The 19487-nt window shown below is 36.0% G+C and overlaps 1 protein-coding gene across 1 annotated transcript in view; it reads right to left on the reverse strand.

Annotated features, from left to right (window-relative positions):
• LOC123532404 (COMM domain-containing protein 3-like) overlaps positions 1 to 19487 on the reverse strand; it is a 40230-nt gene that overhangs the window by 7165 nt on the left and 13578 nt on the right. Inside the window, 6 exon segments of the mRNA XM_053517439.1 lie at positions 2587 to 2646; positions 3220 to 3276; positions 4958 to 5018; positions 5964 to 5998; positions 10421 to 10483; positions 12445 to 12556. Coding sequence (XP_053373414.1) covers positions 2587 to 2646; positions 3220 to 3276; positions 4958 to 5018; positions 5964 to 5998; positions 10421 to 10483; positions 12445 to 12556 — 388 coding nt within the window.

Below are 19487 nucleotides of genomic sequence, written 5' to 3' on the forward strand. Positions count from 1 at the left end.
CTAATAGTGAGGGGCAAGAGATTCAAAATCAGGGACTTTAACCACTCAGCCAAACAGGCCAAAGTAGAGGAATCAGTGTTTGCAATGCCTTTACAACATGCATGACTTAAGTACTAGACAGAACCCTGGAAAGCTATTTAAGACAAGAGGAATATGATGGTCCTGAATCGCTCACCTCTTCCCACATGACCCAGTTTTGAGTATGATGTCGTTTTTTCTATTATTTGACATAGTGATCTAGTTTTTGAGCTCACGTGACCCAGTTTTGAATTTGACCTAGATATTATCAAGATAAAAGTTCTGACCAATTTTCATGAAGATCCATTGAAAAATATGGTCTCTAGAGAGGTCAAAAGATTTTTCTAATTTTAGACCTACTGACCTAGTTTTTGACCGCAGCTGACCCGGTTTCAAACTTGATCTAGATATCATCAAGATGAACATTCAGACCAACTTTCATACAGATCCCATGAAAAATATGGCCTTTAGAGAGGTCACAAGGTTTTTTTATTATTTGACCTACTGACCTAGTTTTTTAAGGCACTTGACCCAGTTTCAAACTTGACCTAGATATCATCAAGGTGAACATTCTGACCAATTTTCATGAAGATCCATTCAACGGTATGGCCTCTAGAGAGGTCACAAGGTTTTTCTATTTCAAGACTTACTGACCTAGTTTTTGATCGCAGTCGACCCAGTTTCAAACCTGACCTATATATCATCAAGATAAACATTCAGACCAACTTTCATACAGATCCCATGAAAAATATGGCCTCTAGAGAGGTCACAACGTTTTTCATTATTTGACCTACTGACCTACTTTTTGATGGCACATGACCCACTTTCGAACTTGACCTAGATATCATCAAGATGAACATTCTGACCAATTTTTATGGAGATCCATTCACATGTATAGCCTCTAGAGAGGTCGAAAGGTTTTTCTATTTTTAGACCTACTGACCTAGTTTTTGACCACACATGACCCTGTTTCGAACTTGACCTAGATATCACCAAGATGAACATTCAGACCAACTTTCATACAGATCCCATGAAAAATATGGCCTTTAGAGAGGTCACAAGGTTTTTCTATTATTTGACCTACTGACCTAGTTTTGGATGGCACGTGACCCACTTTCGAACTTGACCTAGATATCATCAAGATGAACATTCAGACCAACTTTCATACAGATCACATGAAAAATATGGCCTCTAGAGAGGTCACAAGGTTTTTCTATTATTTGACCTACTGACCTAGTTTTTGACGGCACGTGACCCACTTTCGAGCTTGACCTAGATATCATCAAGGTGAACATTCTGACCAATTTTCATGAAGATCTCATGAAATATATGGCCTCTAGAGAGGTCACAAGGTTTTTCTATTTTTAGACCTACTGACCTAGTTTTTGACGGCACATGACCCAGTTTCAAACTTGATTTAGATATCATCAAGATGAACATTCAGACCAACTTTCATACATATGCCATGAAAAATATGGCCTTTAGAGAGGTCACAAGGTTTTTCTATTATTTGACCTACTGACCTAGTTTTTGATGGCACGTGACCCACTTCCGAACTTGACCTAGATATCATCAAAATGAACATTCTGATCAATTTTCATGAAGATCTTTTGAAATATATGGCCTCTAGAGAGGTCACAAGGTTTTTCTATTTTTAAACCTACTGACCTAGTTTTTGATGGCACGTGACCCAGTTTCGAACTTGACCTAGATATCATCAAGATGAACATTCTGACCAATTTTCATGAAGATCTTGTGAAATATATGGCCTCTAGAGAGGTCACAAGGTTTTTCTATTTTTAGACCTACTGACCTAGTTTTTGAAGGCACATGACCCAGTTTCGAACTTGACCTAGATATCATCAAGATGAACATTCTGACCAACTTTCATAAAGATCCCACAAAAAATGTGACCTCTAGTGTGGTCACAAGCAAAAGTTTACGGACGGACGGACGCACGGACGGACGGACGACGGACGCTGCGTGATCACAAAAGCTCACCTTGTCACTATGTGACAGGTGAGCTAAAAAATGATGTTAGTATCTAATTTCACCACACCCTCTTTCAATGTATAACATGAACACAAATTACAAGCAATGCAAATTCATCATGTTGACAATCTAAATTTCATGGCTTGTAAATATGAAGAATTTGCAGTGCTGGTAATTGGTGTTCATTTTATATATAGTAATTAAATGCCTGAATGGGCTCAAAATTGGGAGCATTATAAATAGAGAGTAGCTTTTTTCAGGTAATCTTTCATTTCTGTAGGTAAAAATAATTGGCAAAGAGATGTCCTTGCACTTCAAAAAACACAAATACTGTAAAATCAGACCTACTGGAGAGGGATCATGTTTTCACCAGTTTTTTTGACTATATCTCTAAGTTAGTCTATGAAAAAGTACTTTTAAGGGACACGTTTACCACTTATGAGAAGATTACATCTTGCATTTTTTAATTTCATTAAAATTTGGTCATGCCGAAATTGGCACTCCTAAAAAATTATGTGAAAGATTTCTTTTTGCAAATATTTTTTCAAATATGTAATCTTGGTAATCTTGTAATACCTGTAGCTGTTCCTGAGTACATGAGAACTGAACTTCTTTAAGTTCTGCTGAACCTGGCACCTGCAAGCAATAGAAACCTGTGTCTCATTCTCAGATTTTTCATACAGTTATGTTAAAGTCATTCAATGTTGCATTTAACAGTTCAGAGTTTTCTTTTTTCTAGCCATGGTTTAAATATTTCATCTCTGACTGATAAAAACAGCAACTAAGCCATGACTGTATCTATCTCTGGCTGCTTCTGAATGCATCTGTTTGTTTTATAAAGCCAGCAACTATGATCCCAGCTCTACTGCTGGTGGAAGATCTAAGAAAACCCTCCAGTTATCATATCAAGCACATATGAGTTAGGAACGTAGATAGAACCACCACAATTATCCAATCAACATCATAAATAGTTTCAACACAACTACCTGGGCTTAGAAAGGCATGAACCCAAAGTAATGTGAGCAAATGATTTTGACTCACCAACATTAAACATTTGGTCACATGGTTTGTATGCACGTACATTATAATCTTTATTTATGTACGTATGAGTCATTATGTTTATAAAACATTCTGTAGACACACAGAGTTAAATGGTGATTTGTGTAAATACAACTTTCTGTCTAACTTAATTAACAAATTTCCCCTCACCTCTGTTTTTAATGAAACAAGATACACTGCCTCGTTGACACGTTCTAGATGATTATTCTGAAATACATCAGTAAATATAAAAGTTTCTCTGTTTGAAATATTCTGATCATTTCATTATGAATTTAATGCTAGTCAACCATTTTCAAAGTACGTATCCCTTGTTTAATTAGATTTCAAACACTACTAGAGATGCTTTTGAGAAAAGTGCATGTCTCCCACAACTGCCTAATCATCTAAATAGTAAGTCAGTCTTTATATACTGTTTACTTAATCCACATGGACATGCGCTTTCTTGACACCAAAAGGACGCCTATACTTCTAGTAGGCGTCGGTTTGGGGGTAAAACTGCGCAAGAAATCTGAGTGTTTTTGGTAATTCAAGGGCCATAATTCCGAAGTGCCTAAGCCGATTTGGCTAGTTATCGAACTTGGCCAAGCACTTATTGGCAGACATATTTTGTTGAAGTTTGGTGAAGATCGGATGAGAAATGTTCCGACTTAAAGTGAGGACAAGCTTTGTGACAGACAGACAGACACACACACACACACAGACTGAAGTAAATCAATATGTCTCCCAAACCACTGTGTGGTGGGAGACATAATTACTTAAAATCATGATACATGTAATATAAAAACTGACTTGAAACATAGGTACATGGATATGTCAATGACCAATAATAACTTTCAAATCAGAAAACAAATCTGCAATGCCATTACATATGATACAATATCTTATAACAGTTTATTGCCTCATACAAGTTTCTGTCATTTCTATTGGTCAAGAGACAACACATGCTGATCTGATACCTGTAAATTCCATATAGGCTAGCAAACATCCCATATGGATATTGAATTAAACAAGAGCTGTCCATAGGACACCGCGCTCGACTTTTCTCAGTGCTTGATTAGACTCTGAATTAGAGCTTTGCTAGTAAAAAAAATTCCAAGTTAAAAAGGGACATAATTCTGGTAAAATTCAAATCAGAGTTATGGGAATTGTGTCTCCTGGTGTAGACTTCGATAGTAAATAACTATTTTGAGTTTCAAGTCAAAAACTTTAATAGTAACAGAGCTATTTGACTTTATCAAAAATTTTTAAAAAAAATTCTAAGTTAAAAAGGGGCATAATTCTGTCAAAATTCAAAACAGAGTTATGGGGATTGTTTCTCCTGGTGTAGACTTTGATAGTAAATAACTATTTTAAGTTTCAAGTCAATAGCTTTGATTGTAACAGAGATATCTGTCTTTATCAAAAACTTTAACCAACGGCGACACCGGCGCATGGGCGAGTACATTAGCTCTACTTTTTCTTCGAAAAGTCGAGCTAACAAAATGGTTGCAACATAATTGGTACATTCAGAGAATTATCAAAAAATCTGAAGTAAAGCGTAGTCAATAAGTCAAGAAAATTCTATCACTAGTAATCAGACTAAAGCTTGATATAGATTTTCAAAACTGTATACCCCATATCCCGTCACCAAAAACATATAACTAATAAAATCATAAGCAACTACTACATAACTGGCTATAGCACACGTGTCTTCTTTTACACATGAATTTTCCACAGACAGCTATTACACAAATGAAAATTTGGCTTGTAGTTTTTATACATGTCGCTAATATATGTGGCTATTTCATATGTAGTAAATACATATTTGACTATTACTCATGTGCATGTCCCATAAGTGGTTATTACATAAATGGCTATCCCACAACTGATTTATTACAAGATCACTTACTTTTATATAGTAGTCTAATCTCCAGTCAACATCTACAATATGTGGAGGACTCGTTCCTACACTGAAATAAAGCCAATGGGGAAAATTTAAAACAGTCAACATCATTCTAAAATATGTGGAGGACTTGTTCCTACACTGAAATGATTTATTTACATGTATCTATTTTGTTGTGTCGCATTGACACAATTATAGCCTTAGGTCATATGGCGACTTTCCAGCTTTGATGGTGGAGGAAGACCCCAGGTGCCCCTCCGTGCATTATTTCATCACAGGTAGAACCACCGACCTTTCGAAAGCCAGCTGGATGGCTTCCTCACATGAAGAATTCAACACCCCGAGTCAGGCTCGAACCCACATCAATGAGGGGCAAGTGATTTGAAGTCAGCGACCTTAACCACTCGGCCACAGAGGCCCCTACACTGAAATAAAGCCAATGGAGAAAGTTTAAAACAGTGAACTTCTAAAATATGTGGAGGACTTGTTTCTACACTGAAATAAAGGCAATGGAGAAAATTTGTCAAAATCTATGTGGCAGAGCCTCTCCTACATTGAAATAAAGACACCACTGAATGTAAATGCCTCTCAAAATCAACTGGGGAATGGCAACACAGTGTATGGCAAATAAATAAACTGAAATTATCAAAATCTGATAATCATGGATCCTGACTACCCAACAGCTTCTATCATTCAGGTATCATTGTTTGAAATACCAGGTACAATGTGTTCTTTATATTTAGTTTTATGGGACAGAATTACATCAAATGTTGAATATGTCATCAGTTTCTGTAGTTAATTTTACTGTAAAAAATTGCACAAATCTATACTATTTTGACTCCAACTTAAGAATAGATACACCTCCATTTAATTTAGTCTTTTTACTTGTCTGGAAACTTCATGTAAATTTAAAGCTTACAATCTACATGTCTGCTTTCACAAATTACCTTACAATCAACAAAGATAGTTTATTATACATTCATAACAAATGATACTGATAAAATGTACTCACCTGCTTAATAATATCTGCATCAATGGTTTCTTTGACTGAAAACATACAAAATTGTAAATTTTACATAAATAAGTTTTCAAAAGTTAATGTACAAAACATTTTGCAGGCAAACAGAAAGATCTTAATATTTTTAAACTTTAATTTCTAATGATAAACATATCTAAATTTCTGCACCAGACAAAGAAAGAACAAGAGGACCATCATGGTCCTGAATCGCTCACCTGTCCACACATGACCCAGTTTTGAACTGAGTATGACATCGTTTTTTCTATCATTTGACATAGTGACCTAGTTTTTGAGCTCATGTGACCCAGTTTTGAACTTGACCTATATATCAACGAGATAAAAATTCTGACCAATTTTCATGAAGATCCATTGAAAAATATGGCCTCTAGAGAGGTCGCAAGGTTTTTCTATTATTTGACCTAATGACCTAGTTTTTGAAGGCACGTGACCAAGTTTCAAACTTGACCTAGATATCACCAAGGTGAACATTCTCACCAATTTTCATGAAGATCTCATGAAGATTATGGCCTCTAGAGGTCACAAGGTTTTTCTATTATTTGACCTAATGACCTTGTTTTTGAAAGCACGTGACCCAGTTTCAAAACTTGACCTAGATATCATCAAGGTGAACATTCTCACCAATTTTCATGAAGATCTCATGAAAATTATGGCCTCTAGAGAGGTCACAAGGTTTTTCTATTTTTAGACCTACTGACCTAGTTTTTGACCGCATGTGACCCACTTTCGAACTTGACCTAGATATCATCAAGGTGAACATTCTGACCAATTTTCATGAAGATCCATTGAAAAATATGGCCTCTAGAGAGGTCACAAGATTTTTCTATTTTTAGACCTACTGACCTAGTTTTTGACCGCACGTGACCCACTTTAAAACTTGACCTAGATATAATTAAAGTAAACATAAAGGCCAACTTTCATGAAGATCCATTGAAAAATATGGGCTCTAGAGAGGTCAAAAGGTTTTTCTATTTTTAGACCTACTGACCTAGTTTTGGACTGCACATGACCCAGTTTCAAATCTTACCTAGATATCATCAATGTGAACATTCTGACCAATTTTCATGAAGATCCATTGAAAAATATGGCCTCTAGGGAGGTCACAATGTTTTTTCTATTTTTACATCTACTGACCTAGTTTTTGATCACACATAAACCAGTTTCCAACTTGACCTAGATATCATCAAGATGAACATTCTGACCAACTTTCATAAAGATCCCATGAAAAGTGTGACCTCTAGAGTGGTCACTAGCAAAAGTTTACGGATGGACGCACACATGCACGGATAGACGGACACCATGTGCACGTGACCCACTTTTGAACTTGACCTAGATATCATCACGGTAAACATTCTGACCAATTTTCATGAAGATCCATTGAAAAATATGGCCTCTAGAGAGGTCACAAGGTTTTTCTATTTTTAGACCTAATGACCTAGTTTTTGAACGCACATGACCCTGTTTCGAACTTGACCTAGATAACATCAAGATGAACATTCAGACCAACTTTCATACAGATCCCATGAAAAGTATGGCTTCTAGAGAAGTCACAAGGTTTTTTTATTATTTGATCTACTGACCTAGTTTTTTAAGGCACGTGACCCAGTTTCAAATTTGACCTAGATATCATCAAGGTGAACATTCTGACCAATTTTTATGGAGATCCATTCACAAGTATGGCCTCTAGAGAGGTCACAAGGTTTTTCTATTTTTAGACCTACTGACTAGTTTCAGGCTGTCTAGCATACCCTGACAAAAAATTAGGGCTAATTTTAGGGCAATTTGTACAAAAAATTAGGGCTAAAATTAGGAATTTGGTACAATTTTAAGGAAATTTTAGGGCTAAATTTAGGAATTTTCAAATTAAAATATGGACTTTAAAGACCATGTAATGTGCTTACCTTTATGTGACTGACATAAAAGTAACTCACAAATAGTGCTTTATTTACAGAAAAGACGTCTACCAGTTTTCCACTGTTTTCAGCTATTGTTGGCTGTATCCTGGAAATAAACAGAAATAAGAATTAACTACTTTGACTAAAAGTACACATTAAAAAGAGCAGTGTCACTAGCTATACACTTACTACGTCTGACTGTAAAGAGTTTAATTATGGCCTCTTCTCCCCTTATAGCCATCACAATCCACACCATATTTTTTTATTCTTTAATTTTTTAAACAAGAAACAATGCCAAAAAGTAAGAAATGCTGCCAACTGGAGTACAGTGTATTGCCAGCAACAGTGCATATCAGAGTACACAAAATGAGAGTGAACTAAGACAAGTGTTCAACAAACTCATAACTATGATTAATTTGTACAGAAATTATAACACACTTATTACCAACAAATACATAGTTTTACAACATTCAGCATGGACATCAGGTACTTGATATACTTAGAAAATACAAATTAAACCAGCACAGGTCATTAAATTAGCAAATTCACAAAAACTGTTTCCAAGCCATACATTTGTTGACATCAGTGCATGATTGTGAGAAAAATCTCAAGAATCCTCTTCTCTTCACCCTTTTCAGCTATCACATTCCACAATAAACAATTTGTTAATTTGAAGCATTGACAGCTCAAAAAATTGCAGTGGGAAAAATATACATCTAATAGTCTAATAAAAATGTTGATGGGCATCAGTTACATATTTGACTAGAAACTTGTATAGCTTGCAAACAATACATACATGTATAAAAAATAAATCTGAACTGTGATCACATATTACATAATTATGAAGAACAGGCCAAGTAAATAATCAGAATTTGACCTGATTTTTTATTATGTCTACACCTATATACACCTATTAACTAGGTATTATTTTTGCACTATGTGTATGCTACACTTCCAGTGAAGGAGCACTAAATATCCCTCAGATAATCTTCACTGGGAAATAGATCTTTCAAGTATCACAATTTACCTTCAGAAATCCTATTTCTGTCATCTAGGCACAACCAATAACAAGCTGAACACATGGATCCACTGGTAAACTGCTTTGAACTGTGCTAAACTGTTTTTTTCTGAATTAGAACTTTTAAACAACATTTAAAACATTTTCTCTTTTTGATCATTGCAAAAAAGTTAAAAAAATTAGGAATCTTTGTGAAAAATCAGGGCCTTTTTAGGAATTTCCTTTGATTTTTTTAAAAAAATAGGAATTTTAGCCAAATTGAAAAAAAATAGGAAAAAGTAGGAATTTTAGGGACGCTAGACAGCCTGTAGTTTTGGACCGCATGTGACCCAGTTTCAAACTTGACCTAGATATCATCAAGATGAACATTCTGACCAATTTTCATGAAGATCCATTGAAAAATATGGCCTCTAGGGAGGTCACAAGGTTTTTCTATTTTTAGACCTACCGACCTAGTTTTGGACCGCACGTGACCCAGTTTCGAACTTGACCTAGATATCATCAAGATGAACATTCTGACCAACTTTCATAAAGATCCCATGAAAAATGTGACCTCTAGAGTGGTCACAAGCAAAAGTTTACGGACGGACGGACGACAGACGCCACACGATCACAAAAGCTCACCTTGTCACTTTGTGACTGGTGAGCTTAAAATGTTGAGGGTTAAATCCAAAATTTAATACACAGTAAAGACTGCCTTAGCAAACCCTTGCTTTCAGCAACTTTCTGTCTACAGCAACCTTTTTTATTTTCTCCCAATGCATTTATTTTTAAAACTGGCTTGTTTCTAGCAACCCTTTGTGTGATGCATACAGCACCATGGTTGCTTTGCCCTGAACCATGACTTCGAACCGTTATAAATACTTTTTGACCCATCGTCTTAAAGGGAGGAAACTTCTTCAGAACTATTTTGCCTTTAATTTTTTGAAGAAGATCCCAGGTGCCTTTACAGGCATTATTTCAAATACAAACTTGTCCATGGGTAAATCTACCCACCTTTTTTAAGCCAGCTGGATCAAACCTTCCTCACAAGAAATCATTCTTAATTCCTTGTGGTGTTTGACCTACAGCAGTTAGTGGCAACTGATTCAAAATCACTGACTTAACCACTTGGGTAAGGAGGCCCATAACCAAATTATTATGGGCACCAAAGCCAAAACTTATATAGTTCAACATAGAATACCTCTAAGCAGTTTATTTGTTTGTGTGATTTGGGTTTAATGCCATTTTTACCAGTATTTCAGTTACCCAAACCAGTGTTCCTGGATTCTGTACCTGTTCTCAGCAAGTAACTGCCAACTTCCCCACATGTATAAATCAGAGGTGGAGGACGAATGTCTTTTATCAAATTGTCACGAGAACATACACCGCGCCCAGGGATCAAACTCAGTAGATCTGCGCTCTCCCTATTGTGCTAAGTGGGCTAGTTCTAAGCAGTTTAAATAGTTGTATTTATTTAGTACATAAACTAAAAAGACAACATTTGTTTATATAAACTCAAAACTGTGAACATAACTTACATTATAAACTTTGTTGAATAAGTCAATTCTATCACTGGTGTATTTACATTCTTCAAGAACAGAACTGAAAGAAAAAAGTTAAGAACAGAAATGAATGGCAAAATAAAAGAAAATGAGCTATTAACATGGGAGATCTCCTTTCATGCTTATTACACATATTTATAAATGTCATAAAACATGCTGAAATTCTACATGTACCCAAATAATGGTTTAGTTACTTTAGAAAAAAACAACACCTTGTCTATATATTGTTCTAAAGTTCTTGAAAACTGCTAAAAAAACAAGAGCCATGAAATGTACAAGAGGGTCAAGATGGCCCTAAGTCGCTCACCTGATAACAAGCAACAACAGTGAAAACAGATTTACCTATGATTTCATGAGACAAATATTCTGACCAATTTTCATTAAAATTGAAGACCAAAAAACATGCCTGATTTGTTAGTTAACCAAACTATTACTATTGATTTTGACCTGTGTGACCTAGTTTTGTCCCTACATACCCAGATAATAAATTAATATTGATATCTTCATGCACACAAACATTCTGACCATTTTCATTGCACAACAAATAACAAAAGTGTACACATGATCTATTACCTTTGATTTGACCGTGTGACCTAGTTTTTTCAACCCCATAGAACCAGTTTTCAAATTTAGACCTATGAAAAATCGTCTAATAAACATTCTGACCAGTTTTCATGAAGATAGGGACATAAATTGGCCTCAGGTTTTAACAAGGACTTTTCCTTTGGGATTTGACCGTGAGAACCTAGTTTTTCACCCCATAAGACCCAGTTTCGAATTAGCCTAGAATCATCAAGATAAACATTCTGACCAAGTTTTCATGAAGATAGGACATGAAATGTGGCCTCAAGGTGATTAACAAGCTTTTCTTTGATTTGACCGGTGACCTAGTTTTGACCCATATGAACAGTTTCAAATTTGGCCTAAAATCATCAAGATAAACATTCTGACCAAGTTTCATGAAGAAGGTCCATAAAATGTGCCTCTAAGTGTTAAGTTAGACAAGCTTTTCCTTTATTGGACTGATGACTAAATGTTTGACTCCAAATTAATGACCCAGTTTCGAGATCCAGGCCTAGTACAATCAGCACGATATCTTCTTTCAATCTGTATCCAAATCAATGCTTAAAATGACAACCTCTAGGTATGCTATAAGGCAACAATGAATTTTGCCCAATTTCAGGGCAGTCAACTTGAACCCATGATGGAAGCTAGCCATTTTCGAAGAACCTTAGATTTTATTGTGATTAGTTTCGTGTTTAAGTGTTGTTAAAATCAATATAAAATTGTCCTTCCACATCGTGCTCACAAGGTTCTAAAGAAATCAAATTTTTGGCTCTTATACTTAGTGGAGTTAAATCAGGCCCTGTAACCCTCTTAACTTATGATGGGATCGCACAAATTCAAAGAATCCCAAGATTTATTGTTTTGTAGATATTTTGCAAGTTTAGTTTTCAAATCAAACCGTAATGAAGTCTCTTATGCCTGTCAAAATGCCCTAATATAGCAAATTTGCTTTATAATGGCCATATACCCCTGGAACCCAATTATAGATCTGGGCGCAGTTTTCAAGGAACCAAGTATTATTAGTCAAACAAGATTTGTGCAAGTTGATTAAAGCTACATTGGAAAATTGTGTCTCTATTGTGTTCACCAAGCAAAAAAAAAAGCAAATTTTGGCCATTTAAGGCATAACACTGGAACACATGATGGATCTGCCAGTATTTTTTAAAGAAACCATGGATAATTATGTCCCAATAAGTTGTGTGCAATTTATTAAATTGATCACAAATTGGGTCTATATCGTGTTCTATAAGTCGAAAACTGCAAATCTAAAGCCTTTAAGGGGCCCGTTACTCCTGGAAGCCCAAAGTGAATGATCTGGCCAGTTTTCATGGAACGAGAATGGACGACAGACGTTACAGGATGGACAAAAGGGCTCACAAAAGCTTACCTTGTTACACGTGGACAGTTTGTAGCCAAAAAAAAAGAATTATGACACTAATTGAATTATTATCGAGATACATGTTGTTTGTTGCTTCTGTTACCAAGGTTACCATTGCCTGCATATCTTCCTTGACGACAGCTTAATCTGAATTTCTGAATGAAGGACTCATGCCAAATTTAAAAGAAATACTTTATTTACTTACTATTTTCCTACATTCAACAAGAATCCACTTTTTTCTAGTTAATTAGTAAGTTTAAGAATTCAATTCCTTTGATTTGGCTAGTTTTTGAGCTAGTAATTTGCATGCTAAAAACTAAGAACACATTTTAAGTTCAAAAAGGGTACATGAATTTGGCCCAAAATTCATGTCAAGTTTATGGACCTGAGGCAACACTAGTTTCATACCCGAAGACACATGTGAATTTTATATCAGAGTTAGTTTTGCAGAGTGACTTGCAACACAAAAACTTTAGAAACCAGAATTTTCATTAGTCCAAAAGTGGAAGCTAGATTTGTCGAAAGAACAATTTAGTCTAAGTTTGTGGACTTATGTTGGACAAAATGGAAGTTTAATTTGAAAATACATCCACAGTAAATCGGCTGATATCATGCTTGAAGGAAAAATCATGAAAAATCCAATTTTGATAAATATTAGGCAAGTCTTTGTAGCGTAATGAAGTTGCATATGACTCAGCCTTCATTGTGTGAACATTTTAGCCTGACCGATTTGTTGCTTTTCAAGATAAAGACATAGCAAAACGCAGGTTTTCAGTGACTTAAATTTTGAGGCAAAAATGGCCCAAAAATGCACACCTTTTAGGGCAAACACTGAACCGTATGATCTGGCAAATGAACGACCTAAAATACAATGCAATATTTTTAAAGCAGTGGCCAACGAAAAGAATGTGGTAAGAAAAGTGTCTCATAACCAAAATTTACTAATTTCCCTTTTTGAAGGCTGAATCTGGATGGATGAATGATCCGTTTCTCCAGTTTCGCGACGATTCCAAATACCTCAGTAAGACTTTAGACACGACTGGCATAAATCAGAGTAACAAATGAGAGTGAACTAGACAAGGTGTTCATACAAACACTCATAACTAGAGTTAATTTGATAAGGAAATTATATAACTTATTATCTACTTCAACAAGAATCCACTTTTTTCTGTTTTTAGTAAGTTATATAGAGATTCAATCCAGTATTTGCATTAGTTTTGAGGTAGTAACTTGCATGCAAAACTTAAAACAAGTTTTAAGTTCAAAAGGGGACATGATTTGGCCAAAATGCATGTCAGAGTTATGGGACTTGAGGCAATCAACTAGTTTCATAACCCCGAAGACACATGTGAATTTTATATCTGTGTTTGTTTTGCAGAGTGACTTGCACACAAAACTTTAACCAGAATTTTCTTAGTCCAAAAGGGGGCTTGATTTGTCTAAAATACATGTCAAAGTTATGGGACTTATGGGGCAAGGGACAGTTAATTTGAAAATTCCACAAATCTGCGCTGATATCAGTGCGAAAAAAATCATGAAAAAACCAATTTTTATAAAAATTTAAGGCAAGTCTTGAGCGAATGTATTGCATAGACTATGCACTTCATTGTGTGACATTTTCAGCCTCCATTCTGTTGCTTCTTGATAAAGACAAGTAAAACGCAGGTTTAGGACACTAAATTTTGAGGCAAAAATGGCCCAAATGCCACCTTGTACGACCTGTACCGTAAATTTTCTGCAAATGGACTGACCTAAAACACATGCATATTTTTTAAAACATTTGCCAGACGAAAAAAAATGGTGGGGAAGAAAAGTGTCTCATAAACCCTTTTTCTTTTCCGCTATTTTGAGCTGAAAAACTGGAAGGAAAGAATGACCCTTTCCATTTCGTCTGAATTCCTTACCTCAGGTAAGACTTTAGACCCGACTGCATATCAGAGTACACAAAATGAGAGTGAACTAAGACAAGTGTTCAACAAACTCATAACTATGATTAATTTGTACAGAAATTATAACTTATACTTTAACAAGAATCCACTTTTTCTGTTTTTAGTAAGTTTTTATAGAGATTCAATCCAGTATTTGCATTAGTTTTGAGGTAGTAACTTGCATGCAAAACTTAAACAAGTTTTAAGTTCAAAAAGGGGGCATTTATTTGGCCAAAATGCATGTCAGAGTTATGGGGCTTGAGGCAATAACTAGTTTCATAACCCCGAAGACACATGTGAAAATTTTTTATCTGTGTTGTTTTGCCCGAGTGACTTGCACACAAAACTTTAACCAGAATTTTCTTAGTCCAAAAGGGGGCTTGATTTGTCTAAAATACATGTCAAAGTTATGGGACTTATGGGGGCAAGGGACAGTTAATTTGAAAATTCCACAAATCTGCGCTGATATCAGTGCGAAAAAAATCATGAAAAATCCAATTTTGATAAATTCAAGGCAAGTCTTGAGCGAATGTATTGCATAGACTATGCACTTCATTGTGTGACATTTTCAGCCTGCCGATTCTGTTGCTTCTCTGATAAAGACAAGTAAAACGCAGGTTTCAGGACACTAAATTTTGAGGCAAAAATGGCCCAAAATGCACACCTTGTACGACCTGTACCGTATTATCTGCAAATGACTGACCTAAAACACATGCATATTTTTAAAGCATGTGGCCAGACGAAAATAATGGTGGGAAGAAAAGTGTCTCATAACCTTTACTTTTTCCGCTATTTTGAGCTGAATCTGGATGGATGAATGACCGTTTCCATTTCGTCTGAATTCCATTACCTCAGGTAAGACTTTAGACCCGACCGTCTACACGGAGCTAGGAAAATCGATTCAAGTATATTTACTTTACACAATAACTGCTCGTACGCAGGAATCCTCAGTTCTATAAACATCATAAATAACCAGTTGAATATAAATGCCTTTAAAGTGTATCTGTCTATTTTATTTAAAAAAACGTACCCGGGCCAAATGCGAAACTGGCCCCTGCCACTTAATTAACCCAGTGAGGTTGGTAATTGATCTAGAAAAAGAAAAAATAAGTTTCAAATCTCAATGCCTTTAAGTAATAGCTATATGTACTTGCACACAGAAGTCCAAAAGAGGGCATAATTTGGCCAAAATGCATGTCAGAGTTATGGGACTTGATGCTTTCACCTAGTTTCATAACCTCGAAGACACATATGAAGTTTCAATTTAATATCTGCATTAGTTTTGGAGATAGTAACTTGCTTGTAAAACTTTAACCAGGATTTTCTAGGTTCAAAAGGCGGCAAGCACAATTTGGACAAAATACACGTCAGAGTTATAGGACTTGGCCCAGTGAGGTTGGTAATTGACCTAGAAAAAGAAAAAATAAGTTTTAAAGCTATATGCCTTTAAACGATAGCCATACTATTTTATGTACTTGCATGTAAAACTTTAACCAGGATTTTCTAAGTCAAAAAGGGGCATAATTTGGCCAAAATACATGTCAGAATTATAGGACTTGGCCCAGTGAGGTTGGTAATTGACCTAGAAAAAGAAAAAAGTTTTAAAGCTATATGCCTTTAAACGATAGCCATATGTACTTGCATGTAAAACTTTAACCAGGATTTTCTAAGTCAAAAAGGGGCATAATTTGGCCAAAATACATGTCAGAGTTATAGGACTTGGCCCAGTGAGATTGGTAATTGACCTAGAAAAAGAAACAAGAGGACCATGATGGTCGTGAATCGCTCACCTCTTCCCACATGACCCAGTTTTGAGTATGACGTCGTTTTTTCTATTATTTGACATAGTGACCTAGTTTTTGAGCTCATGTGACCCAGTTTTGAACTTGACCTAGATATTATCAAGATAAAAATTCTGACCAATTTTCAAGAAGATCCATTGAAAAATATGGTCTCTAGAGAGGTCACAAGGTTTTTCTATTATTTGACCTATTGACCTAGTATTCGAAGGTAGGTGACCCTGTTTTGAATTTTACCTAGATATCATCAATGTGAACATTCTCACTAATTTTCATGAAGATCTCATGAAAAATATGGCCTCTAGAGAGGTCACAAGGTTTTTCTATTTTTATACCTACTGGCCTAGTTTTTTAAGGCACATGACCCAGTTTCAAACTTGACCTAGATATCATCAAGGTGAACATTCTGACCAATTTTTATGGAGATCCATTCACAAGTATGGCCTCTAGAGAGGTCACAAGGTTTTTCTATTTTTAGACCTACTGACCTAGTTTTTGACCGCACATGACCCTGTTTCGAACTTGACCTAGATAACATCAAGATGAACATTCAGACCAACTTTCATACAGATCCCATGAAAAGTATGGCTTCTAGAGAAGTCACAAGGTTTTTTTTATTATTTGATCTACTGACCTTTTTTTTAAGGCACGTGACCCAGTTTCCAAATTTGACCTAGATATCATCAAGGTGAACATTCTGACCAATTTTTATGGAGATCCATTCACAAGTATGGCCTCTAGAGAGGTCACAAGGTTTTTCTATTTTTAGACCTACTGACCTAGTTTTTAACCGCACATGACCCTGTTTCGAACTTGACCTAGCTATCATCAAGATGAACATTCAGACCAACTTTCATACAGATCCCATGAAAAATATGGCCTCTAGAGAGGTCACAAGGTTTTTCTATTTTTAGACCTACTGACCTAGTTTTTGACCGCACGTGACCCAGTTTCAAACTTGACCTAGATATCATCAAGATGAACATTCAGACCAACTTTCATACAGATCCCATGAAAAATGTGGCCTTTAAAGAGGTCACAAGGTTTTTCTTATATTTGACCTACAAACCTAGTTTTTGAAGGCACGTGACCCACTTTCGAACCTGACCCAGATATCATCAAGGTGAACATTCTGACCAATTTTCATGAAGATCTCATGAAATATATGGCCTTTAGAGAGGTCACAAGGTTTTTCTATTTTTAGACCTACTGACCTAGTTTTTGACCGCACGTGACCCAGTTTCAAACTTGACCTAGATATCATCAAGATGAACATTCAGACCAACTTTCATACAGATCCCATGAAAAATGTGGCCTTTAAAGAGGTCACAAGGTTTTTCTTATATTTGACCTACTGACCTAGTTTTTGATGGCACGTGACCCAGTTTCGAACTTGACCTAGATATCATCAAGATGAACGTTCTGACCAATTTTCATGAAGATCTTTGAAATATATGGCCTCTAGAGAGGTCACAAGGTTTTTCTATTTTTAGACCTAATGACCTAGTTTTTGACGGCACATGACCCAGTTTCAAACCTGACCTAGATATCATCAAGGTGAACATTCTGACCAATTTTCATGAAGATCTTGTGAAATATATGGCCTCTAGAGAGGTCACAAGGTTTTTCTATTTTTAGACCTACTGACCTAGTTTTTGAAGGTACGTGACCCAGTTTCGAATCTGACCTAGATATCATCAAGATGAACATTCTGACCAACTTTCATAAAGATCCCATGAAAAATGTGACCTCTAGAGTGGTCACAAGCAAAAGTTTACGGACGCACGCACGCACGACAGACACCGCGCGATCACAAAAGCTCACCTTGTCACTTTGTGACAGGTGAGCTTAAAATAAGTTTTAAAGCTATATGCTTTAAACGATAGCCATATGTACTTGCATGTAAAACTTTAACCAGGATTTTCTAAGTCCAAAAAGGGGCATAACTTGGCCAAAATACATGTCAGAGTTATGGGACTTGACCCAGTGAGATTGGTAACTGACCTAGAAAAAAGAAAAACTAAGTTTCAAAGCTATATGCCTTTTAATGATAGCCATATGCACTTGCATGCAAAACTTTAACCAAGGTGTGATGCCGACACCGACGCCAGGATGAGTAAAATAGCTATTCTTTGAATAGCCCAGCTAAAAATAACATAATTATGTCTTTGGTTTAGCTTCCTTTTTCACATGTCTTGGGTTTAATGTCCTTTTTCACAAGTATTTCAGTTATACAATGATGGGCAGTTAACCTAGGGTTCCTGGACTCTGTACCAGTACAAACCAGTCCTGTTCTCTGCAAGAATCTTCCAACTTCCACACATGAACAAGAGGTGGGGATGAATGATATCAGACACAATGTCTGTGGTTCAGCTCCTTTTTTCGGCATTATTTAATTTTTATAAATGCAGGCAGTTAACCTCACTGGTGTTCTTGACTTTTGTACCAGAAAAGATTGTTCCCTGTCAGTAACTGCCTACTTCTACAAATGAAACATATGTAGAGAACTAATGATATATCATACATAATTTACTCCATCAAACTAACATAGAAAAAGAATTATATATACAAGAGGGTCATGATGACCCTATATCGCTCGCCTGTTGAACTTGGCCTTGGAATCGTCAAGATATATAACATTCTGTCTATAAAGATAGGGTCATATATGTGGCCTCTACAGTATTAACAAGCTTTTTCTTTGATCTGAGCGGGTGACCTAGTTCTTGATACCACATGACCCAGTTTCAAACATGGCCTAGGAATCATCAAGATAAACATTTTGACCAAGTTTCATGAAGATAGGGTCATAACTGTGGCCTCAAGAGAGTTAACAAGCTTTTCCTTTGATATGACCGGGTGACCTAGTTTTTGACCCCATATGATAAGATCTGGTTTTGAACTGGGAGAAAACGTCCAGGGAGGAACTGTTGGGGTGGGGGTGGTGGGGGGGAGTCTATATAACTCTATAAGCAGCAGTTTTCTTCACTCAGATATTGATATTAGCAACTTATTATGTAGTCCAAATTATAGGACAGTTCAGGACAGTGTGATAACTTTTGACTGTCGCTGTCTCCGTCACATCCAAACTTATTCTGCATATTTCTGTTAGGAAATCCTTAGTTAAAATTCATTGGGAACATTTTCTGGTACTTCTACAAAGTATTTGTAATGATTACATCTCTGATAAGGCGTAAAAAAATTGTTTGTTTCCGGTACCCCGACCTACCCTAAATTTTTGACCCGACCCTAAATGTTTTTATGGCCTTGGAGAATATTTTTTTCAACTTTTAAACAAAAAGTTGCAAAACTGCACCTTTTATGCTTTAAACATGACCAGTGACGTTAGAAATCAACTTACTGATGCTCTAAAG

This window comes from Mercenaria mercenaria, chromosome 11 (assembly GCF_021730395.1).
Source record: "Mercenaria mercenaria strain notata chromosome 11, MADL_Memer_1, whole genome shotgun sequence".
NCBI classification, from domain to species: Eukaryota; Metazoa; Mollusca; class Bivalvia; order Venerida; family Veneridae; genus Mercenaria; species Mercenaria mercenaria.